The sequence below is a fragment of the Diceros bicornis genome, chromosome 31, assembly GCF_020826845.1.
Source record: "Diceros bicornis minor isolate mBicDic1 chromosome 31, mDicBic1.mat.cur, whole genome shotgun sequence".
Taxonomy (NCBI): domain Eukaryota; kingdom Metazoa; phylum Chordata; class Mammalia; order Perissodactyla; family Rhinocerotidae; genus Diceros; species Diceros bicornis.
The window spans coordinates 15,144,719-15,167,841 of NC_080770.1; the positions used below are offsets into that span (position 1 = coordinate 15,144,719).

Below are 23,123 nucleotides of genomic sequence, written 5' to 3' on the forward strand. Positions count from 1 at the left end.
TTGTTAGGTTGTCTTTTCCTTTTGTAGATGGTTTCTTTTGCTGTGCAGAAGATTTTTAGTTTGACGTAGTCCCATTTGTTTATTTGTTCTATTGTTTCTCTTGCCCGGTCAGACATGGTGCTTGAAAATATGTTGCTAAGACCAATGTCGAAGAGCATACTGCCTATGTTTTATTCTAGAAGTTACATAGTTTCAGGTCTTACATTCAAGTCTTTAATTCATTTGGAGTTAATTTTTGTGTATGGTGTAAGGTAAGGGTCTGCTTTCATTTTTTTGCATGTGGCTATCCAGTTTTCCCAACAGCATTTGTTGAAGAGATTTTCATTTCTCCATTGTATGTTCTTGGCTCCTTTGTTGAAGATTAGCTGTCCATAGATGTGTGGGTTTATTTCTGGGCTTTCGATTCTATTCCATTGATTTGTGTCAGTTTTTGTGCCAGTACCATGCTGTTTTGGTTACTATAGCTTTGTAGTATATTTTGAAATCAAGGGGTGTGATACCTCGAGCTTTGTTCTTTCTTCTCAGGATTCCTTTAGCTATGTGGGGTTTTTTGTTGTTCCATATAAGTTTTAGGATTCTTTGTTCTATTTCTGTGAAAAATGTTGTTGGAACTTTGACAGAGATTGCATTGAATCTATAGATTGCTTTAGGAAGTATGGACATCTTAACTATGTTAATTTTTTCAGTCCAAGAGCACAGAATATCTTTCCATTTCTTTGCGTTTTCTTCAATTTCTTTCAGCAATGTTCTATAGTTTTTGGTGTACAATTCTTTCACCTCTTTGGTTAAGTTTATTCCTAGGTATTTTATTCCTTTTGTTGCAATTGTAAATGGGATTGTAGTCTTAATTTCTCTTTCTGCTACTTTGTTCTTAGTGTATAGAAATGCAACTGATTTTTGTATGTTCATTTTATATCCTGCAACTTTACCGTATTTGTTTATTACTTCTAAAAGTTTTTTGATGGATTCTTTAGGGTTTTCTATATATAAAATCATGTCATCTGCATATAGTGAGAGTTTCACCTCTTCCTTTCCAATTTCAATCCCATTTATTTCTTTTTCTTGCCGGATTGCTCTGGCTAGGACTTCCAGTACTGTGTTTAATAGGAGTGGTGAGAGTGGGCATCCTTGTCTGGTTCCTGTTCTTAGAGGGATAGCTTTCAGTTTTTCACCATTGAGGATGATATTAGCTGTGAGTTTGTTATATATGGCCTTTATTATGTTGAAGTACTTTCCTTCTGTACCCATTTTATTCAGAATTTTTATCGTAAATGGATGCTGTATCTTGTCAAAGGCTTTCTCTGCATCTATTGAGATGATCATATGATTTTTATTCTTCATTTTATTAATGTGGTGTATTACGTTGATTGATTTGTGAATGTTGAATTTTCCCTTCACACCTGGAATAAATCCCACTTGATAATGGTGTATAATCTTTTTCATGTATTGTTGTATGCGATTTGTTAGTATTTTTGCATTGATGTTCATCAGTTATATTGGCCTGTAATTTTCTTTTTTTTGTGTGTTGTCCTTGTCTGGTTTTGGTATCAGGGTAATATCGGCTTCATAGAATGAGTTAGAGAGCTTCCCCACCTCCTCAATTTTTTGGAAAAGTTTGAGAAGAATAGGTATTATGTCTTCTTTGAAAGTTTGGTAGAATTCACCAGGGAAGCCGTTGGGTCCTGGACTTTTATTTTTGGGGAGGTTTTTGATTACAGTTTCGATCTTCTTGCTGGTGATTGGTCTATTCATATTCTCTACTTCTTCTTGATCCAGTTTTGGAAGGTTGTATGATTCCAAGAATTTATCCATTTCTTCCAGATTGTCGAATTTGTTGGCATATATCTTTTCGTAGTATTCTCTTGTAATCTTTTGTATTTCTGAGGCGTCTGTTGTAACTTCTCCTCTTTCATTTCTGATTTTACTTGTTTGTGCCTTCTCTCTTTTTTTCTTGGTGAGTCTAGCTAAAGCTTTGTCAATTTTGTTGCTCTTTTCAAAGAACCAGCTCTTGGTTTTATTAATTTTTTCTATTGTTTTTTCAGTCTCTATTTTATTTTTTTCTGCTGTGATTTTTATTATTTCCCTTCTTCTAGTGATTTTGGGCTTTGTTTCTTCTTCTTTTTCCTATTCCTTTAGGTGCATTGTTAGATTGTTTATTTGAGATTTTTCTTGTTTGTTGAGATAGGCCTGCATTGCTATAAACTTCTCCCTTAGAACCGCTTTTGCTGTATCCCATAAATTCTGGCATGTCGTATTTTCATTTTCATTTGTCTCCAGGTATTTTTTGATTTCTCCTTTGATTTCTTCATTGACCCAGTCGTTGTTCAGTAGCATTTTGTTTAATCTCCACATATTTGTGGCTTTTCTGATTTTCTTCCTATAGTTGATTTCTAGTTTCATACCGCTGTGGTAAGAAAAGATGCTTGGTATTATTTCAATCTTCTTATATTTATGGAGGCTTGTTTTATGGCCTAATGTGTGACCATTCCTGGAGAATGTCCATGTGCATTTGAAATAATGTGTATTTTTCGGTTTTTGGATGGAATGCTCTGTATATATCTACCAGGTCCATCTGTTCTAGTACTTCATTTAAGGCCAATGTTTCCTTATTGTTCTTCTGTTTGGATGATCTATCCATTGGTGTATGTGGAGTGTTAAAATCCCCTATTATTATTGTGTTACTGTCTATTTCTCTTTTTATGTCTGTTAATAATTGCTTTAGATATTTAGGTGCACCTACATTGGCTGCATAGATATTTACAAGTGTTATATCTTCTTGTTGGATTGTTCCCTTGATCATTATGTAATGCCCTTCTTTGTCTCTTTTTACAGTTTTTGTTTTAAAGTCTATTCTGTCTGATATGAGTATTGCTACCCCAGCTTTCTTTTCATTGCCATTTGCGTGGAGTATCTTTTTCCATCCCTTCACTTTCAGTTTGTGAGTGTCTTTAGGTCTGAAGTGTGTCTCTTGTATGCAGCATATATATGAGTATCTTGTCTTTCTCTTGCGACTTTTAGGATTCTCTCTTTATCTTTAATTCTGGACATTTTGATTATGATGTGTCTTGGTGTGGGCCTCTTTGGGTTTCTCTTGTTTGGGGCTCTCTGTGCTTCCTGTACCTGGATGTCTGTTTCCTTCCTTAGGTTAGGGAAGTTTTCATCTATTATTTCTTGAAATAGATTCTCTTCCCCTTTGTCTCACTCGTCTCCTTCTGGGACACCTATAACACGGATGTTAGTGTGCTTGATGTTGTCCCAGAGTTCCCTGAGACTGTCCTCACTCTTTTAAATTCTTTTCTCTTTTACCTGTTCAGCTTGGGTAATTTCTTCTAGTCTTTCGTCCAGCTCACAGATTCATTCTTCTGTATCCTCTACTGTGATTTGGGTCCCTCTAGTGAATTTTTCATTTCCAGTATTGTATTCTTCATTTCTGATTGGTTCTTTTTTATATCTTCCATTTCTTTGTTGAAATTCTCACTGAGCTCATCTATTCTTTTCCCCAGATCAGTGAGCATCCTTAACACTCTTTGTTTGAACTCTCTGTCGGGTAGGTTGCTCATTTCTGTTTCACTTAGTTCCTTTTCTGGGATATTGTCCTCTTCCCTTACTTGGAATGTATTCCTTTGCTTCCTCATTTTGCCTCTTTCCCTGTGCTTGTATCTACGTAGTAGGTAGGTCAGCTACATCTCCTGCTCTTGGATAGGTGACCTTATATAAGTGATTCCTTAGGAGTCCTGCAGTGTGCTTCCCTCAGTTCTCAATGTTCCAGGGGTGACCCCTATGTGGTCTCCGTGTGTCCTTCTGTTGTGGCCTGTTTGCTCTCCCTGTAGGCACCCAGGGCGGCCGAGTTATGCTCCTGGCCAGCTGTTATAATATGTGTGTGCGTGCTCCGATCTCCTGAAGTGGACCCAGTCTCTCCACAGCGGGAGCCCCGCACACTCCAACACCAGCCCACACTCTCCACCCACTCCTTGTGCATGCCCTGCCCCACTGAACTGGGTTCAGTTGCTAGGCTACGGAGAATCCAGTCACCAATCTTTGCAGGCCCACAAGTTGCCTGAGAGCTTGTTGTTGGGTGGGGCCAGTCCCTAGGGTGGTCCGCCTGCCCTGGCTGAGCTGGATTAAATAGGTGCTCTAGTGGGTGGGGCATACATGGGCTAGCAGGCCCCAGGGAGAACTCCAATTGCATCTGTGTCAGCACGCCCACACCTTGCCACAACAATGGCCACCGCCAATGTCCTAGTCCCTAGAGAGGTCTCACCTCTCACTGCAGTGCACTCAGAGCCTATCACGTGAGTCTTTCCACCAAAGCACTGTGCACCTTTCTTTCTGGTGATTTTAGGTTGCTTTCTGAAATGGGTGAGTTTGCACATGGGCCCTTTAAGAGCCAGTTTTAATTTCTTTGTGAACCAGGTTTTCTGGGGCTACTCCCCAATGTTTTAGTAGCAGGCAAAGTCAGATATTATGCCACTCATCTCGATTTTGTTGGGGCCCACAAAATGCGCACAGCGGGGTCGCTCCCCCGCTCAGGGCTCCACTCCTCCAGGGAGGCTGCATACCTTTTGGCTGCTCCCGGGCGGCCGTGAAGCTGGCGGCTTGTGACGGCGGCGTTTTTTCTCTCCAGAAGGGAGTTTCTGCCTCTTCCGCCTCAATTAGGATTGTCCTTTGTTGCAGGAGTTCCTCTTATCCAGTTTTCAGTTCTGTCTCAGGGGTAATTTTCCAGGAGTTGTTGTAAATTGGCTGTGTCTGCGGGAGGAGGTGAGTTCCGAGTCTGCTTACCCACCATCTTGACTATTCAAAAATAGGATGACATTATAATATTATTCTCTTCTTCCTTACAGAAGGAAGCTGAAATTTGATGAGGCTAAATCACTCACCCAAATTTTAGGCAAAGCAACCTAAATGCACAGAACACATTTGTAACCACAACACTTACCTATTCTAATAAAAGTGTGATAAGTTTTCTCGGGAGTGTGGACTCAGAGGTGAATGTGCAATGGAAAGATGGGCCCATCTCATTTTTTGGAAAAAAACATTCCAAGGACAGATCTGTGGTGATAAGGTAGGTGGGTGTTTAAATAAAAAGATTGGCTTAAGAAACTTCTTGAGATATCTTCTAGAAAGAGCAAAAATAATAATGAAATAATATAAAGTAAATTGTTTAAAACTTTAATATACCAAGTTCTATAAAGATATGAAACAATTTGAACTCATTGCTGCTGGGAATTTAAAATGGTATAGCCACTTCAGAAAACAGTTTGACAGTTTCTTATTCAAATAAATGTATACTTACCATATCACCACATGATCCAACCTGTAGATATCTACCCAAATGAAATGAAAACCTATGGTCACACAAAAAGCTTTAAGCAAAAGTTTACATCAACTTTGTTTGTAATCACCAAACACTAGAACAAACACAAATGTTCCTCAACTACGGAATAAGACATACAATCTGTAATGTCCATGTAATGGAATGATACTCTGCAATGAAAAAGATTCCACAATTATACAAGTAACAATATGGATCGATCTCAAATGCATCATGCTAAATGAAAGACGCCAGACTCAAGGACTGCTTATTCTATAATTATAATTAAGGCTATTCTTGTAAAGGCAAATGCTTTTCACAAAAACAGTTTAGTTTTTGCTAGGGACATGGGTGGGAGAAGAAGTTTACCAAAAAGAAACTTGAGGGAATTTGTGAAGATGATTGTGGTAGAGTTACATGACCATAATTTGACATAATTCTTAGAACTATACATTAAAGTACAAATATAATGTATGTTTATATACGTTAACTAGAAAATGAGAAAATAAATAAAACAAGTAATACAAAAACATGTGCACAATGACCATAACCAGCTTGGTCTCCATTGGCAGTTTAATTGCTTCTTTCCTAGAAAAGTGTGATGAGAAGCAGTAAATGTTCTCATGGGGGATGTTTCCATAGAGTCCACATCTCTATTATTTTCTCATAGTACCCATGCATTAGCATCTGAAATACAAATGTGACTCAAGGTGACATCATTTCAGAGGGACTAGACTGCACATAAACTTCATTTGGTTATCATTTATTCCTCTAAATGTTAATAGTTGTTAATACACGCAGGCTTTCTGCCAACCAGAGGATTTGCTATGAGCCTTCTGCCATGGCCAAAGAAAACACCCTAAGATTAAAATTACATCAAGAGACTTTAAATTGATAACCTCTTTGTGAGATGTTCTATGAAATTTCCCTTCTTTGTATTGTATTCAAGGAGGTAAGTGATTCCTCTGAGGGTGCAGAAAGAATGCATGGTAGGTTCAGGAACTGAACCATGTTACTACTCTTTCTGCCATTTTTCCCTGCCTTAGAGAACTTGGAATCTTATGAACACCTCTTGAGAGAGAGCTCCCCTAATAGTATCTATGCATTATTCAACAGCTGATATTCTGATTTCAGATTCACTATTCAAAATTGATTGTTCCTTCTCTCCTAGCATACAGGTAAGCATCTTTTTTCCATAACATTTTTAGTGAGGAGTTTAATTTATGCAAAAGCAATGGGGCAGCTAGACTTACTTCAAGTTATTTGAGAACAGAAATAGATATTTTCAGTGTTTTTCTAAAATACTGATGTGAGAATGGGGTATAAATGTCAAAACTTCCATCTTTAGGGAGTTTACTGACACTTATGAAACATCATCTTGTTTCCTAAAGATATGAGCGAAAAAATAATAACATAGATGATTCTCTGATTTATTAAGTGGTAATTTCATCTTCACTGTATATTGGCCTCTCAGTGGAGGTAAAAAAACAAACAAATTTAAAAAGCAGAGGAGTGAAATGATCTTTAAAGTACAAAAATATCTAACATGAATTAACAAGATCCAAACTACATTTTAAACTTTTCCCTATAATCTCATGCTTACTGTTATTAGCACATGTACACATGTTGACAGCGAATGGCTAAAAGCATAGACTTTCAGTTACATGGAAAGTGGGTTTAACTCTTGAATCTTAACTCTTTCTCATACTAGCTGTGTAATTTTAGAGCACCATATAACTTCTCAAATCTTCAATTTCCTTAGTGGTAAAGTAGAAATAATAATACTACCTACCTTACACACATACACATATTTATATATAAAGCCCTTACTGGTTATAAAATGTAGTATATGTTAAAAGTGGTCATGTGTGTTAAGGTCGGCAAACATAATGTCTTCATGGGATAGGCTTGTAAAGTGTAGTTGAAAGTTTTAGGAAGAAGATGTTAGTAGTTAACAGAAGACGGGTGCCCCCCCAAAGGCTTCCAATTCAAATAAAAAGATTTAAAATAATGTCCCTACACAAGAACAGATTCACATAAAATATTTTACAACACAATTCTTGCCACCAAAACAGATTTACAGGCTAAAGACAGCCCACAGACAAGGAACTTTCATCCCTTGATCACTGTCATTCTGCTGTGAGATGACAGAAGTAAGAGAAAGAATGGGTTTAAGAAAAAGGGACTCTTTTGAGCTAAAATATGGATTTCAAGGGAGAAATTAAGCAAAAGAATGATCACATGGAATTTCTGGAACAGCCAATTGTATGGGCGAAGCAATGACAGACTGAGAAACACTGACGAGCACAGAAAACCTAAGTTCCTCTAGTGTGTGAAAAAAGGCAAGTTGAAGAGGAAACCTTCAAGACTTCAAAACTCACTCACACCTGAAGCCCTGCAGGTCACCACCCATTTTTCCCAAATCAATGTAAAGACAATCATTCCATCCTAATAAAAATATATAGTTAGCGCTCATCAGACTATGCTAAACGCCCATCAATTTATTGTTTTTTTCATACATTATCTTATTTAATTCTCACAATAATACTATAAAGTAGGTTTCATTACTTAATTTTGAAAATGAGGTTCAGGTGAGTTAGGTAAAGATTAATGACCCTTCAGTAGTAAATGGTAAGGCTGATATGCACCTCATGCCAGAGCCCAAGCTCTATACCAAATCCTCTGCCTTCTCTTCAGAATTGCCTCTGCTGGTTGTACGTGCCCCTACTGCTCCAGTTATCCTTTCCTGGACAAGCCATTGGGTCGTTATTTAATTTTCTATATCTCAGTTTATAGATTTATAAACTTTAAAAATTGAAGAAATGATCCATGCAGATCCTTAAGATTCAACAGTATGTAAATCTATACATAATTAATGCACTTAGTTTTGTTGTCAAGCCCATTTTTGCCTGGAGAGTCTTGAAATACAAGGTATTGCTGTAATTAAATAATAATTATTGTATGTACATTTTTCAATTTAGGTTTCTTTGTTTATCACTCCATTTCTATCTTCTCGCAACCACAGAGCATTTTGTGATTCTCAATATTGATGAAGAACAGTACAGAAATGACACAGTTCATCCTCCTAGGACTAACCAATGCCCTAGAATGGCAGGTCCCCCTCTTTATAATGTTCACCGTCATCTATCTCATCACTCTGACTGGGAACTTGGAGATTATCGTGTTGACTTTGTTGGACTTTCATCTCCACACTTCCGTGTACTTTCTCCTCAGTGACCTGTCTCTTGTAGACTTGTGTTACTCTTCAGCTGTCATTCCCACGGTTGTGACTGGGTGTATTACAGTAGACAGGATCATCTCCTACAATGCATGTGCTGCTCAGGTGTTCTTTGTTGTAGCATTCGCCCCTGTAGAAAGTTACCTCTTGGCCTCAATGGCTTATGACCACTATGCAGCAGTGTGCAAACCCCTACATTACACCACCACCATGACAACAGCTGTGTGTGCATGCCTGGCCATTGACTCCTATGTCTTCGGTTTCCTGAACGCCTCCATCCATGTTGGGAACACATTCTGTCTCTCTTTCTGTGTATCCAATGTGGTCCAACACTTTTTCTGTGATGTTCCAGCAGTCATGGCTCTGTCTTGCTCTGATAGGCATGTGAGTGAGCTGGTTCTTGTTTATGTGGTGAGCTTCAACATCATTATTGCTCTCCTGGTTATCTTGATATCCTATATATTCATATTTATCACCATCCTAAAGATGCACTCAGCTTCAGGATATAAGAAAGCTATATCCACCTGTGCCTCCCATCTCACTGCAGTCTCCATCTTTTGTGGAACTATTATCTCCATGTACTTACAGCCCAGCTCTAGTCATTCGATGGACACAGACAAAATGGCATCTGTGTTCTATACTATATCCCCATGCTCAACCCTGTGGTCTATAGCCTGAGGAACAAAGAGGTGAAGATTGTGTTCCTGAAGGTTGTTTTAGAGGCAAATTATCTTTAGGATTGTGATTTTAACACTGTACAATGTGCAGTAACTTAGTTTCATTAAGGGCACAGTGAAACTAAGTTCCTAAAGTGATATTTTATCTATTCAAAATCTCTTGTCCTGAAAAAAGGAAATATTGTGTCCAGAAATATAATACCTAAACAAAAATGGCTACGATGTCTTGGGGCCTGCTTGTCACAACTCTTATTAAGGATATTAGTTTATTCACTTATTCCACATGCTTTTTTTCCTACCCCATCAATACAAATACACGTAAAATAGGATCACAATGAAATCATGAACGAAGTGCACGTAAGGATACGTACACATTGGAGTGGGAAATTTGCCAGAATTAAATGGAATGTTGTTAATCTTTTTTTGTTAGGAAGATCAGCCCTGAGATAACATCTCTTGCCAATCCTCCTCTCTTTGCTGAGGAAGACTGGCCCTGGGCTAACTTCTGTGCCCAGCTTCCTCTACTTTCAAGAGATGCTGCCACAGCATGGCTTGACAAGCAGTGCATGGGTTCATGCCTGGGATCCCAACCCTGGGCCGCCACAGCAGAACACACGCACTTAACCACTATGCCACCAGGCTGGCTACCACTAATTTTTAATAATAATAGTAATTTAAATATTTAAGTAATCTATTGGAATATAAATTTATGTCTAATATTTTTTATTTCTTTGGTTTACAGCTGTTCTAAGAGTCTTAATTTCAGAGGAAAAGTGATATACCTTTAAATAAAATTATGTGCTTTTGGGGGGCACATTTTTTTGAAAGTACGTAAATACAGCATCTTAAATGAATTCACGTTTCTGTCTTGACTGAGTCATTTTATAGAACAACTATGTCATATTACTATTTTCAAAATTAGCCATATACTCTGGCTATATTATCTAGCCAGAGTGTAAGAAAAATGGAGGAAGAATAAAAGTATTTTTTAATTTCTTCAGCTATTACTACCAACTTTCACACTATTAAAACATTCACTGAAAACCAATAATGTTGTACATTTTGCTTCTGGAAATGCTTTGAAATTGTTAATGCTGGCATTTCATGTTTACTTTTGTGATTTAAATTATCTTTTGTTACTCCCCCCTTCTTTTACCCTACTTCATTCACACTGATTTTTTTTCCCATTTCTTCACAATCTGACAAACTCCAAACATGTTCCTGACGCAGGGCATTTGCACTTGCTCTTCCCTGCGTGGAATGTTCCTGACTCCATTATGGTCTTTGGTTACATGTCACTCTGTGATAGATTTCTCTCCTGACCGTCTTTATTAAATAGCCACTCTTTACTCACCACGTACACCGTCCTTTCAGTCTGTTATTCTTCACACTCCTTATGAACCATCACCTATTGTATATTTATTTGTTCATTTGTTTATTTTCTATCTTCCCCAATTAGAATTTAAACTCATGAAAGCAATGGCTTTATCTGTTTTGCTTGCAACAAGATCCTCAGTAGATGCATGAGTGTCTATTTCATAACAGATTCTCAATAAATATTTGTTAAATGAATGAGTAAAATAATTAAGCTTTGAGTCCAACTGTATCAATATGTCGAATCTTCAAACCATTGATGATTATAGCATACCATCCGTAATATAAACCTTCTAGATAGACGTATCATTCATTTCAAGACGCACAGCTAATTTTCTCCCTTCCTGAGATATTTTTACCTATGTTCTCACTCAGGGCTTGCACTGCAGTGTTTGGACACAATGATTTCCTGGATTCCATAATCAAGAGAATCATCTGAAACTGTCTCACACTTTTTACTTAGAAGTGACGTCTCATTAAGTGACAAGCAACACATCAAATAAATACTATTTAGTAAATCATAAAGAGACATTAAATATGAGATTATTTAAAGGTTTAGTAACTGATTATGTTTGAAAATTACTTCATACATAGGAAATATGATTAACAAAAATGATTCTAAATGTCTATAAAGAATACAAATATGACAATATCTGTCAATAATAAAGATAATGTACATTCGATATGCTAGTATACTGCACAATCTTTATGCTTTTAATTTTGATCCTCAGGGAGCTCTATACTACGCAAAAACTACCCATATAAATGTGTACCCTTGTCTAATATGTTATCTCTATACAATAATAGGCTTCAATACTTTAATATTTGTAAGATTTTGCTGGAATATGCTAATATTCTCATGTTGGTGCTTATGAGGCAGTGTAAAATAACACAAATATTCACGTCTACCTTTATGGTGATGTTTCTCCTCTTGGAACCATTTCTAATTATTATTTTAAATAATTATTTAATTTTAGAATTTTTTTAAAGTTATAAAAATTTTTCAAAAAGAGTGTAGAATGTTCAATGTAAGCTTGTGAATAATGGAACCAGTCTGAATAACGGCCTGCAAAAGATCATCCTAGTTCTTGGAATGTTCCAATGTTAATTTATATGATCTAAAAGGACTATAGAAGTATGATTAAGTTAAGGATTTTATCTGGGATTATCTGCGTGGACCATAAAGTCACTCCCATGTATACTCATAAGAGAGAGCCAGAGAGATTTGACCACAGATGAAAGAGGAGTGGGCAATGTGACCTCGGAAGCAGAGATTGAAGTGATGTGATCACCAATCGTGGAGCATCAGCAGCCACCAGAAGATGGAAGAGGCAAGAAATGGATTTTCCTTTAAAGTCTGTGGAGGGAGCATGGCTCTTCCAACACATTGATTTTTGTCCAGGGAAACTGATTTTGGATTTTTGGATTCAAGACTGTGAAAGAATAAATAGGTGTTGTTTAAGCTTCCAAGTTTGTGGTAATTTGTTATAGCAGCTATAGGAAACTAACAAAACTCTTGCCTAAATTTCCCTGGAGTGTAATCGTATATTACCATGGTACATTTGTAAAACTAACAAACGTAGGTTCGCACAATATTATTTGCTCAACTTCAGATTTTATTTAGATTTCATTAGTGTTTCCACAATATCCTTTTCCTCTTCTTGCATTTAGTTGTCACGTCTCCTTAATATTTTTGGTCTGTGACAAGCTGTCTGTCTTTCCTTGTTCTTGATGACCTTGAGGGTTTTGAGGAGTACTAGTCAGGTATTTCATAGGATGTCCTTCAACTGTGATTTTCTGATGTTCTCTCGTGATTAGAATGAGGTTATAGCTTTTAGAGAGTAATACCACTAAGGTGAAGTTTTCTTCTTCTCACATCATATCAATGGTACGTGCTGTCAACATGAATTATCACTGATGATGTTAACCTTGATCACAAGTCCTAGATAAACCTTGCCAGGTTTCTCCCTTTTATAGAGTTACTTTTCCCACCTTTTTCTATACTTTATTCATAGAAATAAGTCACTAAGTTCAGCTCACACTTTAGATGGTGGAGAACTAAGCTCCATCTCCTGGAGGGGGCAATATTTAAATAACTTATTTGGAGTTTTCCTGTTAGCGAGATTTGTCTCTTTTCCCTCTATTATTTATTTACACAATCATTTATTTATATTAGTATGATCTCATTAATTTACTTTATATTATAGGTAATAACAAATACTGGGTTATTTATTTTTGCTCAAATTTTTCTACTGTGGCCATTTAAAGCTCTTTCAGTTTGCTCCTCTGTCCCTTTGACATAGCCTCATCCTTTTGTTTTTTGAGTACTTCCTGACTTTCTGGTACTACACAATGCTCTAGGCTCATCTTGTATTTTCCCTACTGCCATCACAGAATCAACTGTTTTTACTAAGAGCCCTCTCTTCTTACATTAGAGAATGTTGTTTAAAAGCCAAGATTTGGATGCTGAGTGTGCTTGCTGATACTTGAGTTTTACTTCTAGGGCCTCTTATCGACAGAGGTAGGAGGTTTGTATTTAGGTAGTCCGAATACATTCATAATTATACTTATTTTTCTACCTATCCATCACATCTACATTAAGTTAAACATGAGTGCATGCTGATGTCTCTGACTTTAATGTGTTTCAACCCAACTTTAGCCCTTTCTTATTTCTAACTTTCAAGTCTGACAGTGAGAAACTTGGCTCTCAACAACCCCCAATTGTTAATTTATTCGTGTGACTCCAGTATACATGTAAAGTAGTTTCATAATTGTTAGTCTATAACCCCATGAGAAACAACTTTAGCAACTATAGTGTATTTTTTATGGTTTCTTTTATTTTTAGTCCCGCAATTTTCGACAAACACACTGTTTTCCGACATTACTTAGGTCAGCTCTTTTTGTTCCCTATCTCCTTTCAATAAGGTTAAGTCACGCATTTTTAGTACAATTATATTTTTTTCTTTTTTATTGTGAGGAAGATCAGCCCTGAGCTAACATCTATTGCCAATCCTCCTCCTTTTTTCCCTTTTACTCCCCAAAGCCCCAGTAGATAGCTGTATGTCGTAGTTGCACATCCTACTAGTTGCTGTATGTGGGACGCCACCTCAGTATGGCCAGACAAGTGGTGCATCAGTGCGCACCCAGGATCTGACCCTGGGCTGCCAGTAGCGGAGCGCAGGCCGGCCCCAGTACAATTACTAATTTTTTAACAGTCTGTGTTCACTCCTGAGATTCTCTTGTGCTTCTCCTGGCTGATTATTTTTAATTTGAATATATTAAATTTCACTCTTTGCTATACATAGTTCTATGGGTTTTAACAAATGCAGAGTTATGTGTTCACCAGTCCAGTACCATGGAGAATACTTGAATCAACCTAAAATTTCCCTTTCCATCCCTTCTATAGACAACCACTCCTTATTTCCTCAACCCTTGGAAATCATTATGGTTTTTCCATCCCTATGTTATATGAATGGAATCACATAATATGGAGTCTTTAGGTCTTGCTTCTTTCATTTTAAAATCCACTTTAGATTCTTTCATATTGAAGCATGAATCAATAATATTCCATTTTATCACTGAATCATCTTTATGTAACACAGTTTCTTTAATCATTCACTTTCAGAAGTGCATCTGGTTGCTTTGAGTTTGGCAATTCTTAATCTAGAATATTTTTCACTAAGATCAGGAACAAGGCAATGGTGTTTCCTTTCATCACTCCTTTTCAACATTGTACTGGAAGACCTAGGTAATGCACTAAGACAAGAAAGTGAAGTAAAAGGGAGAAAGATTAGGAAGGAAGAAATAAAACTGTCTTTGTTGACAGATGACATGATTGTCTATGAACAAAAATCTGAAAGAATAGACCAAAAAACCCTTCTAGGATTAATAAGTGATTATAGCAAGGTTGTAGGAATGCAATGTTAATATAAAATCTCTTTTGCTTTCCTATATACTGGCAATGAACAAGTGGAATTTGAAATGAAAAACACAAAGCCTTCTGTATTAGCACTACCAAAATGAAATACTTAGCTTTAAATCTAATAAGATATGTACAAGATCTAATGAGGAAACTACAAAACTCTGATGCCAATGAACAAAACCATAAAAGAACTAAATAAATGGAGAGATATTCCATGCTCATGGATAGGAAGACTCAATATTGTCACGATGTCTGTTCTTCCCAAATTTATCTATACATTCATTGCAGTCTCAAACAAAATGCCAAGTTATTCTGTGAATATTGACAAATTGATTCTAAAGTTTATATAGAGAAGCAAAAGACCCAGAATAGCCAACACAATATTGAAGGAGAAGAATAAAGTTGGAGGACTGACACTACTCAACTTCAAGTCTTACAATAAAGTTACAATAATCAAGATAGCGTGATATTGGCAAAGATTTGAGCAGATAATAAGAACTGAAAAAAGAGTCCAGAAATACATATACATAAATGTACTCAACTTATCTTTGACAAAGGAGTAAAGGCAATACAATGGAGCTAAGATAATCTTTTCAATAAATGATGCTGGAATAACTGGACACTCGCAAGTAAAAAAATAAATCTAGACACAGTCCTGACACAAATCCTACACAAAAGTTAACTCAAAATGCATCATAGACCTAAATGTAAAATACAGAATTATAAAACTCCCATGAGATAAAATAGAAGAAAACCTAGATGATCTTAGGTATGGTGGTAACTTTTTAGATACAACACAAAAGGCATAATCCATGAAATCAATAACTGATAAGCTAGACTTCATTCAAATTAAAACCTTCTGCTTTATGAAAGACACTGTCAAGAGAATAAGAATACAAGCCACAGACTTGGAGAAAACATTTGCAAAAAACACATCTGGTAAAAGACTGTTTTCCAAATATACAAAGAACTCTTAAAACTCAACAATAAGAAAATAAACAATCTGATTAAAAAAGAGAGACAAAGACCTTAACAGATACCTCACCAGAAAAGATATACAGAAGGCACAAAAGCATATGGAAAGATGCTCTACATCATATATCATCAGGGAAGTGTAAGTTAAAACAGGTATAAGAGATATACCACTACACATCTATTAGAATGGCCAAAATCTGGAACTCTGATAATATCAAATGCTGCTGAGGATGTGGAGCAACAGGAACTTTCAATCATTGCTCGTGGGAATGCAAATTGGTACTGCTACTGTGGAAGTCAGTTGGGTGGTTTCATACAAAACTAAACGTACTTTTACCATACGATCCTGCGATTGCTCCTTGGTATTTACTGAAAGATGTTGAAAACTTATTTCCACTCAAAAATCTTCATATGGATGTTTATAGCTGCTTTATTTATAATTGCTAAATCTTAGAAGCAACCAAGATGTCCTTCAATAGGTGAATAGATTAATAAACTGGTACATCCAGATAATGGAATATTGTTCAACACTAAAAAGAAATGAGCTATCAAGCCATGAAAAGACATGGAGGAAACTTAAATGCATATTACTACATGAAAGAAGCCAATCTTAAAATGTTACATAGTGTATAATCCCAACTGTATGTCATTCTGGAAAATGTAAAACTATGTAGATAGTAAAAAGCTCAGTGGTTACCAGAGATTGAGGAAGGAAAGGGATGAATAGGTGGAGAACGGAGGATTTTTAGGGCAATGAAAATACTATGTATGATACTATAACGATGGATACAATTCATTATACATTTGTCCAAACCCATAGAAGGTACAACACCAAGGGAGAAACCTAAGGCAAGCTATGGACATTGGCTCATTGCGATGTGTCAATGTAGGTTCATTGACTGTAAATGTACCACTCTGGTAGGGAATGTTGATAATGGCATAGGCTATACACACATAGGGGCAGGGGCTATATAGGAAATCTCTATAACTTCCACTAAATTTTGCTAAGAACTTAAAATTTATTTTTAAAAATGGATCTATACAATATTTACAAAGTGAAAAATAATGATAAATATAATAAGATAATATATATTATATAAAGTATTTTATTGCTCAATAGAAGTTAGAACTTAAAAATATTCAAAATATAGCTTAGAAAGCTAAAGAGAAAAAACACAAAAGACTATTTAAGAAACAGGCTGAATAGAGTGAGAAACTCCAAAATACTGTTGTAGGAACTCTGTAAGGAAAGGATACAGAGAACATGATGAAATAAATTTTCAAGCAGAAAAATTTTCAAAATTTGCAACTTGAAGAACCACGCTAATTTCTGAGAAACATATTTAAATTTTTTGTATTGTATCATATTGTTGTTCAAGTGGAAAAACAAGGACAAGAGCAATCTTTTACCATGTCAGAGAAAGAAACAAAGTGATAATAATCAGACTTGCATCAGACTTCTCATCAGAAAAAGGAATAAAATCAGCAGGCAGTGGACACATGTCTTCAAAAGGCTGAGGCAAAATAAATATCATTCCATATTTCTATACCCAGATAAACTACAATCTCACTACCAATTTGAGTGAGATGATGAATCAAGACATTATCAGATATACAAAAATCAAGTTAGTTTACCCTTCACAGATGCAAAAGTAAAGTGAAAGTGTTTGAACAAGAGATAAGAGATGCAATATATCAGATTGAGGAATTTGGAAGAAGGAATAGAGCATATTTTTTTCTTTTGCTTTTCTTTTTCTCTTTTAGTCTTGCTTACCTGCAGCAAGGCTGTCTTCTGTCCTTCTGTCCTTCTCTCTTTGTGTGGTAAGGATAATGGGATGGGATCTGCTCTGCCTATGTGAAGGAGACATCTATAATCTTCGGACACAAATTAGATGAGGTTCCCCAGAAGTAGACCTCCAGAGTCAGTGACTTGAGTTCAAGTAGTTCATGAGAGTTAACAGCAGAAAGCACTGATAGGATAGTGGGAAATGGAGACAAGGCAAGGAAGGAAGACAAAACACAATTTCATTAGTAAGTAGGTTATATCTGTGGACAACTGAGGCTCAATTGTCCTGGGAACAATGGATAAAACATGATTCAGAGTTGTACCACCTGAAAGATGAAGAATCTGGGATATTTTTCATTCTACTTTTTCTAACATTTAATGATGGTTGCCACCAGATAAATTAGATGATCTGCACACGGCTAAGCACATTTTTGCAGTAAAACAACCCTTCAGTCTAAAAGTTGCAGACTCTTTTTTTTTTTTTTTTATAATAAGCATTGATCTGCACAGGGACAATGGGCGCTAAGGGGATGTGGATAGAGTACCATCAGCATTAGCCACAGGAGATTAATTTGGAGGAGAAAAATTAAATTGATTCATGTTGAAAAGTTAAACCCTTACTAATTTTTTTTATATATCTACCCTCATTTGCTATTCACAGGTACAATTCTGTAAAGTATGTGGAAAAGATAATTTTATTGTCTCTTTATCACAAATAAGGAAACTGAGATCAGCAGAAGGTAAATAATTTTCTCAGCATAGAGAAAAATACACGATAGTTGCAATATTTAAAGCCTGACTTTCTAGCTCCGTGTTAATGATCTTTTCTCCATCTCTTCATACTTCTAGGGATCTTAGAATCTTTGACCAGTACATGAGACAGAATTTCTCCTATATTATTTACACAGTCTTCTAGGGATGAATTTCTGAATTCAGATTCACAATTCAAGATTGCCTTTCTCTTCTTTTCAAGAGCAAGGTAGGTTTCTATATTCAATATATACTTTTAGTGAAAAATGTACTTGATGCATAAGCAGTGGGAAAGCTACATCTTCTATGAGTGTTTGAGCTCATATCCGGTTGTTTGAACACCTTTTCTGAAACATTGGCATAAGTATAGGATTCAAATGCAAAACACTTTAGTCAGCAGAAAGTAGACTTCATATTTATGAAATTCCATGCTGCTTTCCTTAAGAGGACAGCAAAAACCTGTGATAGATGATACTCTGATTGAGTAGGGGGTAAATTCTTCCTGTTTACTATGTGTTAACTTGTCATTGAAGGGACGGCTAACAAAACGGAGTGAAATGACGCTCTATACTCCATAAGGATCATCATGATGCTACCAAGATGCTTACACTATTTTCACTATCACTGCCCCACAATCTAACCCTTTCTTTACTTGCTTATCTAGAAAATTTGACAATGCAGTGACTAAAGACACAGGCACTCGGGTAAGTTAGATGTAGGTTTGTATCTTAAATATCTCGTACTAGGTGTAGAATTTAAAGAAGCACATGACCTCTCAAATCCTCCATTTTATTAATTGTAAATTAGATTATATGCATATGTGTGTGTGAGCACGTGTACATAAACAATATATACCCCTACTTCCTCTGCTATTTCTATCTGTCTATCTATCTATCTGTCTACATAACTACCTAGCCATCATCATCAGTATCATCTATTGTCTATACATCTATCTCTCCATCTATGACAAAAACTACGTATAAGCAGTAGGTTTAAGGAGATAATAACCTCAAAAGTTCTATTAATCATCACAGAACACAGCAATTGATATATGTGTGTGTATATATATATATGTGTGTGTATGTGTGTCTGTCAGTTGCCGTATTGTGGCAGCTGCATGTTGCTGTGATGCTGAAAGCTAGGCCACCGGGATTTCAAATTCCACCAGGGTCACCCATGGTGGACAACTTCCAGCAGAGCTTCCAGTCTAAGACAGACTAGGAAGAAGGACCCAGCCACACACTTCCAAAAAAAATGGCCATGAAAACCCTATGTATAGCAGCAGAACATGCACTAATATAGCACCAGAAGATGAGAGGATGGTGCAAAAGGACCAGGCAGGGTTCCGCTCTGCTGTACACAGGGCCACTAGGAGTTGGAATCCACTCAATGGCACTAACAACAAATATATATATATATATATATATATATATTTATATATATATAAATATATATATATAATTTATATTATTATCTGGTTAAATGTTGACACACACAGATAATTTAAGGTGTAGACGTAAAATAATGTGTTTAGGGGCCAGAAGGTAGAGAATAGTGGTTACCAAAGAATGGATATCTTTTACAAGGCTTCAGCTCAAAACACAAAGATTTGTGCTTTCTCATGAATAGATCTGCAGATTAGTATCAACCCCCAAACCATGAATTTTCACCCCTCAATACCTCAATATCTGTGATGCAGCTACGTGTTGATAGGACTAACAGTAAAAATGAGTTCTTAGACTCATTCTATCTTAATAGAAGGGGAGAACTTCGACACAAGCTAAAATGTGGATCTCAAGAAAAACATGGTGAAAAAGAGGACTTGAAGATCCCTGGGTTCTCATGCAAAATGACAGACACAGCCATGAGAACAGAGTGAGAAATATGAGTAAAAACATTATATCTCAGTGGACAGTATGTAGGAAAAGGCAATTCAAAGATTAAGGCTAGCAGACTCAAAACCCACCCACCCACATCTGTCGCCTGATTTTCCTAAACCAACATAGAGACCAACATCTAACGCTAATAGTAATATTATAGCTAGTTTTCATCTGGATTGTGCTTAACACATTGTGTTTTTATGCATCATTTCTTTTAACTCTTACAATAATCCCTTGGGGTAGGTCCCAACACCACCTTCATTTTCCTGTTGGATAAAATGAGACTCAGGGAAGTTAAGGAGGACCAATTTCTCCCAGGTCGTAAATGGTAGGGCTGATAAGGGAATGCATACACGTCTTCTCAGAGCAAAACCTTTTACACCCTATGCTATACCTTCTCTGCAGAATTGGCTTTGTTGGTTGTACATGCCTCTAATGCCACACTTAGCCGACTACAGCCACTATGCATTTATTTGTGAATTACTCATCCATGCTACCCCATGCATTACCCCATGCATTAATTTCAGTACAACAGAGACAATGGAATGAAAACTGAATAAAATTAAAATCAATTCAAATTCATTAACAGCATTTAGTTTGGGAACCACTCTGACTAGGTCTAAAGCTTAGCTTTGTCTATTAATACCTGTGTAACCTTGAATAAATTACTCAATTTCTCTGTGCCAAGTTACCAGATATATAAATGGGAAAAATAACTAATCAATCTAATAAGGTTGATAAGAGGATTAAATGAACATATGCATATGAAGCACCTGACACGTGAGCATTATAGAAGTGTAAGCTGTTAGAAGACTCAAAACATCTGATTTAGGAACTGGATTAATTCCAGGCATGTGAACTTGGACAACACCTTATCCCTTCTTGCAACTCAGTTTACTCATATACAAAATCAAGAAGTTGGCAAAGAGATCCATAAAGACCCTTCCTCTTCAAAGGTCTATTACTGTACAGATAAGTATCACTAAATTCTGTCATGTTGTCCATGCTTTAGAAATGGACAATATTGAATAATAAATTATTGTTATCATAAAATAATTCTTATACATTTCTGTGCAACTGGTTTTTGTTCTTCAATGTGTTTCTTTACTTCTTTTTGCTACAGATGATCTCCGGATTTTCAAATCACATCCATGGAGAATAACACAGAGGTGAAAGAATTTGTGCTGCTAGGACTAACCAATGCCCCAGAACTGCAGATTCCACTCTTTATAATATTCACCCTCATCTACCTTATCACACTGATTGGGAACCTGGGGATGATCATGTTGATTCTGCTGGACTCTCATCTCCACATTCCTATGTACTTTTTCCTTAGTAACCTGTCTCTGGTGGACTTTTGTTACTCCTCAACAGTTACTCCAAAGGTGATGGCTGGGCTTCTTACAGGAAACAAGGTCATCTCCTACAATGCATGTGCTATTCAGATGTTCTTTTTTGTAGTCTTTGCCACTGTGGAAAATTACCTCTTGGCATCAATGTCTTATGACCGCCATGCAGCAGTGTGTAAACCCCTACATTACACCACCACCATGACGACAAGTATGTGTGCATGTCTGATCATAGGCTGTTATGTCTGTGGTTTCCTAAGTGCCTCCATCCACATTGGGAACACATTCCATCTCTCTTTCTGTCTGTCCAATGTGGTCCATCACTTTTTCTGTGATATTCCAGCAGTCATGGCTCTGTCTTGCTCTGATAGACATGTGAATGAGCTGGTTCTTGTTTATGTATCCAGCTTCAATGTCTTTTTTGCTCTCTTGGTTATCTTGATATCTTATGTATTTATATTTATCACCATCCTAAAGATGCACTCATATGCAGGATACCAGAAGGCTTTATCCACCTGTGCCTCCCACCTCACTATAGTCTCCATCTTCTATGGGACAGTCATCTATATGTATGTACAGCCAAGCTCCAGTCATTTCATGGACACAGACAAAATGGCATCTGTGTTCTATACTATGATCATCCCCATGCTCAACCCTGTGGTCTATAGCCTGAGGAATAAAGAGGTCAAGAATGCATTCAAGAAGGTTGTTGAGAAGGCAAAATATTCTCTAGGCTTAGTCTTTTAATGATGTAGAATCCACAAAGTTATTTAATCCCTCTTAGATTGACTCCATGTCATAACTCAATGTTCATGGCCACATAAGATAGTAGAACATAAAATTTTATCTAATATCATTTACTTCTTTAGTTTTAGAACATGTCTAAACATGTAAAATGCAGAAAAATATCATAACTATCTTTAATAAAATTTATTTAAGCAAATATATGTGGTTTGGGGGCATGTTTTATCCAGATATAAATCATTGCAGCCTCTTAATAAATTAATGTTTCAGTCGTTACTGAGTGGTGGTAAGAGAAAGCATGTCCACTTTACAATTTCTAAGAGACAAATGCCATATTATAAAAAACAATGAATGGGCCATCCCCAATGGCCTAGCAGTTGAGTTTGGCGTGCTCCACTTTGGCTGCTTGGGTTCAGTTCCTAGGCATGGACCTACACTTCTCTGTTAGTGGCCATGCTGTGATGGCAGCCCACATACTGAAAAATAGAGGAAGATTGGCATGGATGTTAGTGCAGGGAGAATCTTCCTCAGCAAAAACAAACAAACAAACAAACAAAAAAACAATGAAATCTGGCCATTTGTGACAACATGGATGGACCTTGAGGGTATTATGCTAAGTGAAATAAATCAGAGGGAGAAAGGAAAATACTGTGTGATCCCTCTCGCAAGTGGAAGATAAAAACCACAACAGAAAATTAATGACAGAGATTGGATTGGTGGTTACCAGAGGAGAAGCAGGGGGAGGCAAGAGGGCAAAAAGGGTGATTAGACACATGTGTATGGTGGTGGACGTAATTAGTCTTTGGGTGGTGAACATGATGTAATCTACACAAAAATAAAAATATAATGATATACACCTGAAGTTTACATAATGTTAAAAACCAATGTTACCACAATAAAATAAATAAATAAATAAAAATAAAATAAATAAATGTCATATTAGACTAAAGTGGGGAGAATATTAAGACATTTTTTACCTTAACCTTATGACTACCAACTCTTCATATTATGTGAAAAATAATGCATTGATATTAATAGTGCTATTTTGTTTTCTTAGCAGAAATGCTTTGAAATGTTAGTCTCACCATTGATACTTCCGTTGAGCTATATCATGTCT

General features: G+C 36.4%; 2 protein-coding genes across 2 annotated transcripts; both read left to right on the forward strand.

The window, feature by feature from the left end:
• The first annotated feature begins 8,360 nt into the window (after positions 1 to 8,360).
• On the forward strand, positions 8,361 to 9,227 carry LOC131395569 (olfactory receptor 5B3-like). Its single transcript, XM_058527426.1, has one exon. It carries the CDS (start codon positions 8,361 to 8,363, stop codon positions 9,225 to 9,227), a length of 867 nt encoding a protein of 288 aa, XP_058383409.1.
• Positions 9,228 to 21,061: 11,834 nt separating this feature from the next.
• On the forward strand, positions 21,062 to 22,009 carry LOC131395570 (olfactory receptor 5B2-like). The gene has a single exon (XM_058527427.1). It carries the CDS (start codon positions 21,065 to 21,067, stop codon positions 22,007 to 22,009), a length of 945 nt encoding a protein of 314 aa, XP_058383410.1. The 5' UTR covers positions 21,062 to 21,064.
• The last annotated feature ends 1,114 nt before the right edge of the window (positions 22,010 to 23,123 follow it).

Bases quoted from the DNA above. Each gene is read 5' to 3' on its own strand.
- LOC131395569 (XM_058527426.1), top strand. From the start codon at position 8,361: ATGAAGAACAGTACAGAAATGACACAGTTCATCCTCCTAGGACTAACC.
- LOC131395570 (XM_058527427.1), top strand. From the start codon at position 21,065: ATGGAGAATAACACAGAGGTGAAAGAATTTGTGCTGCTAGGACTAACC.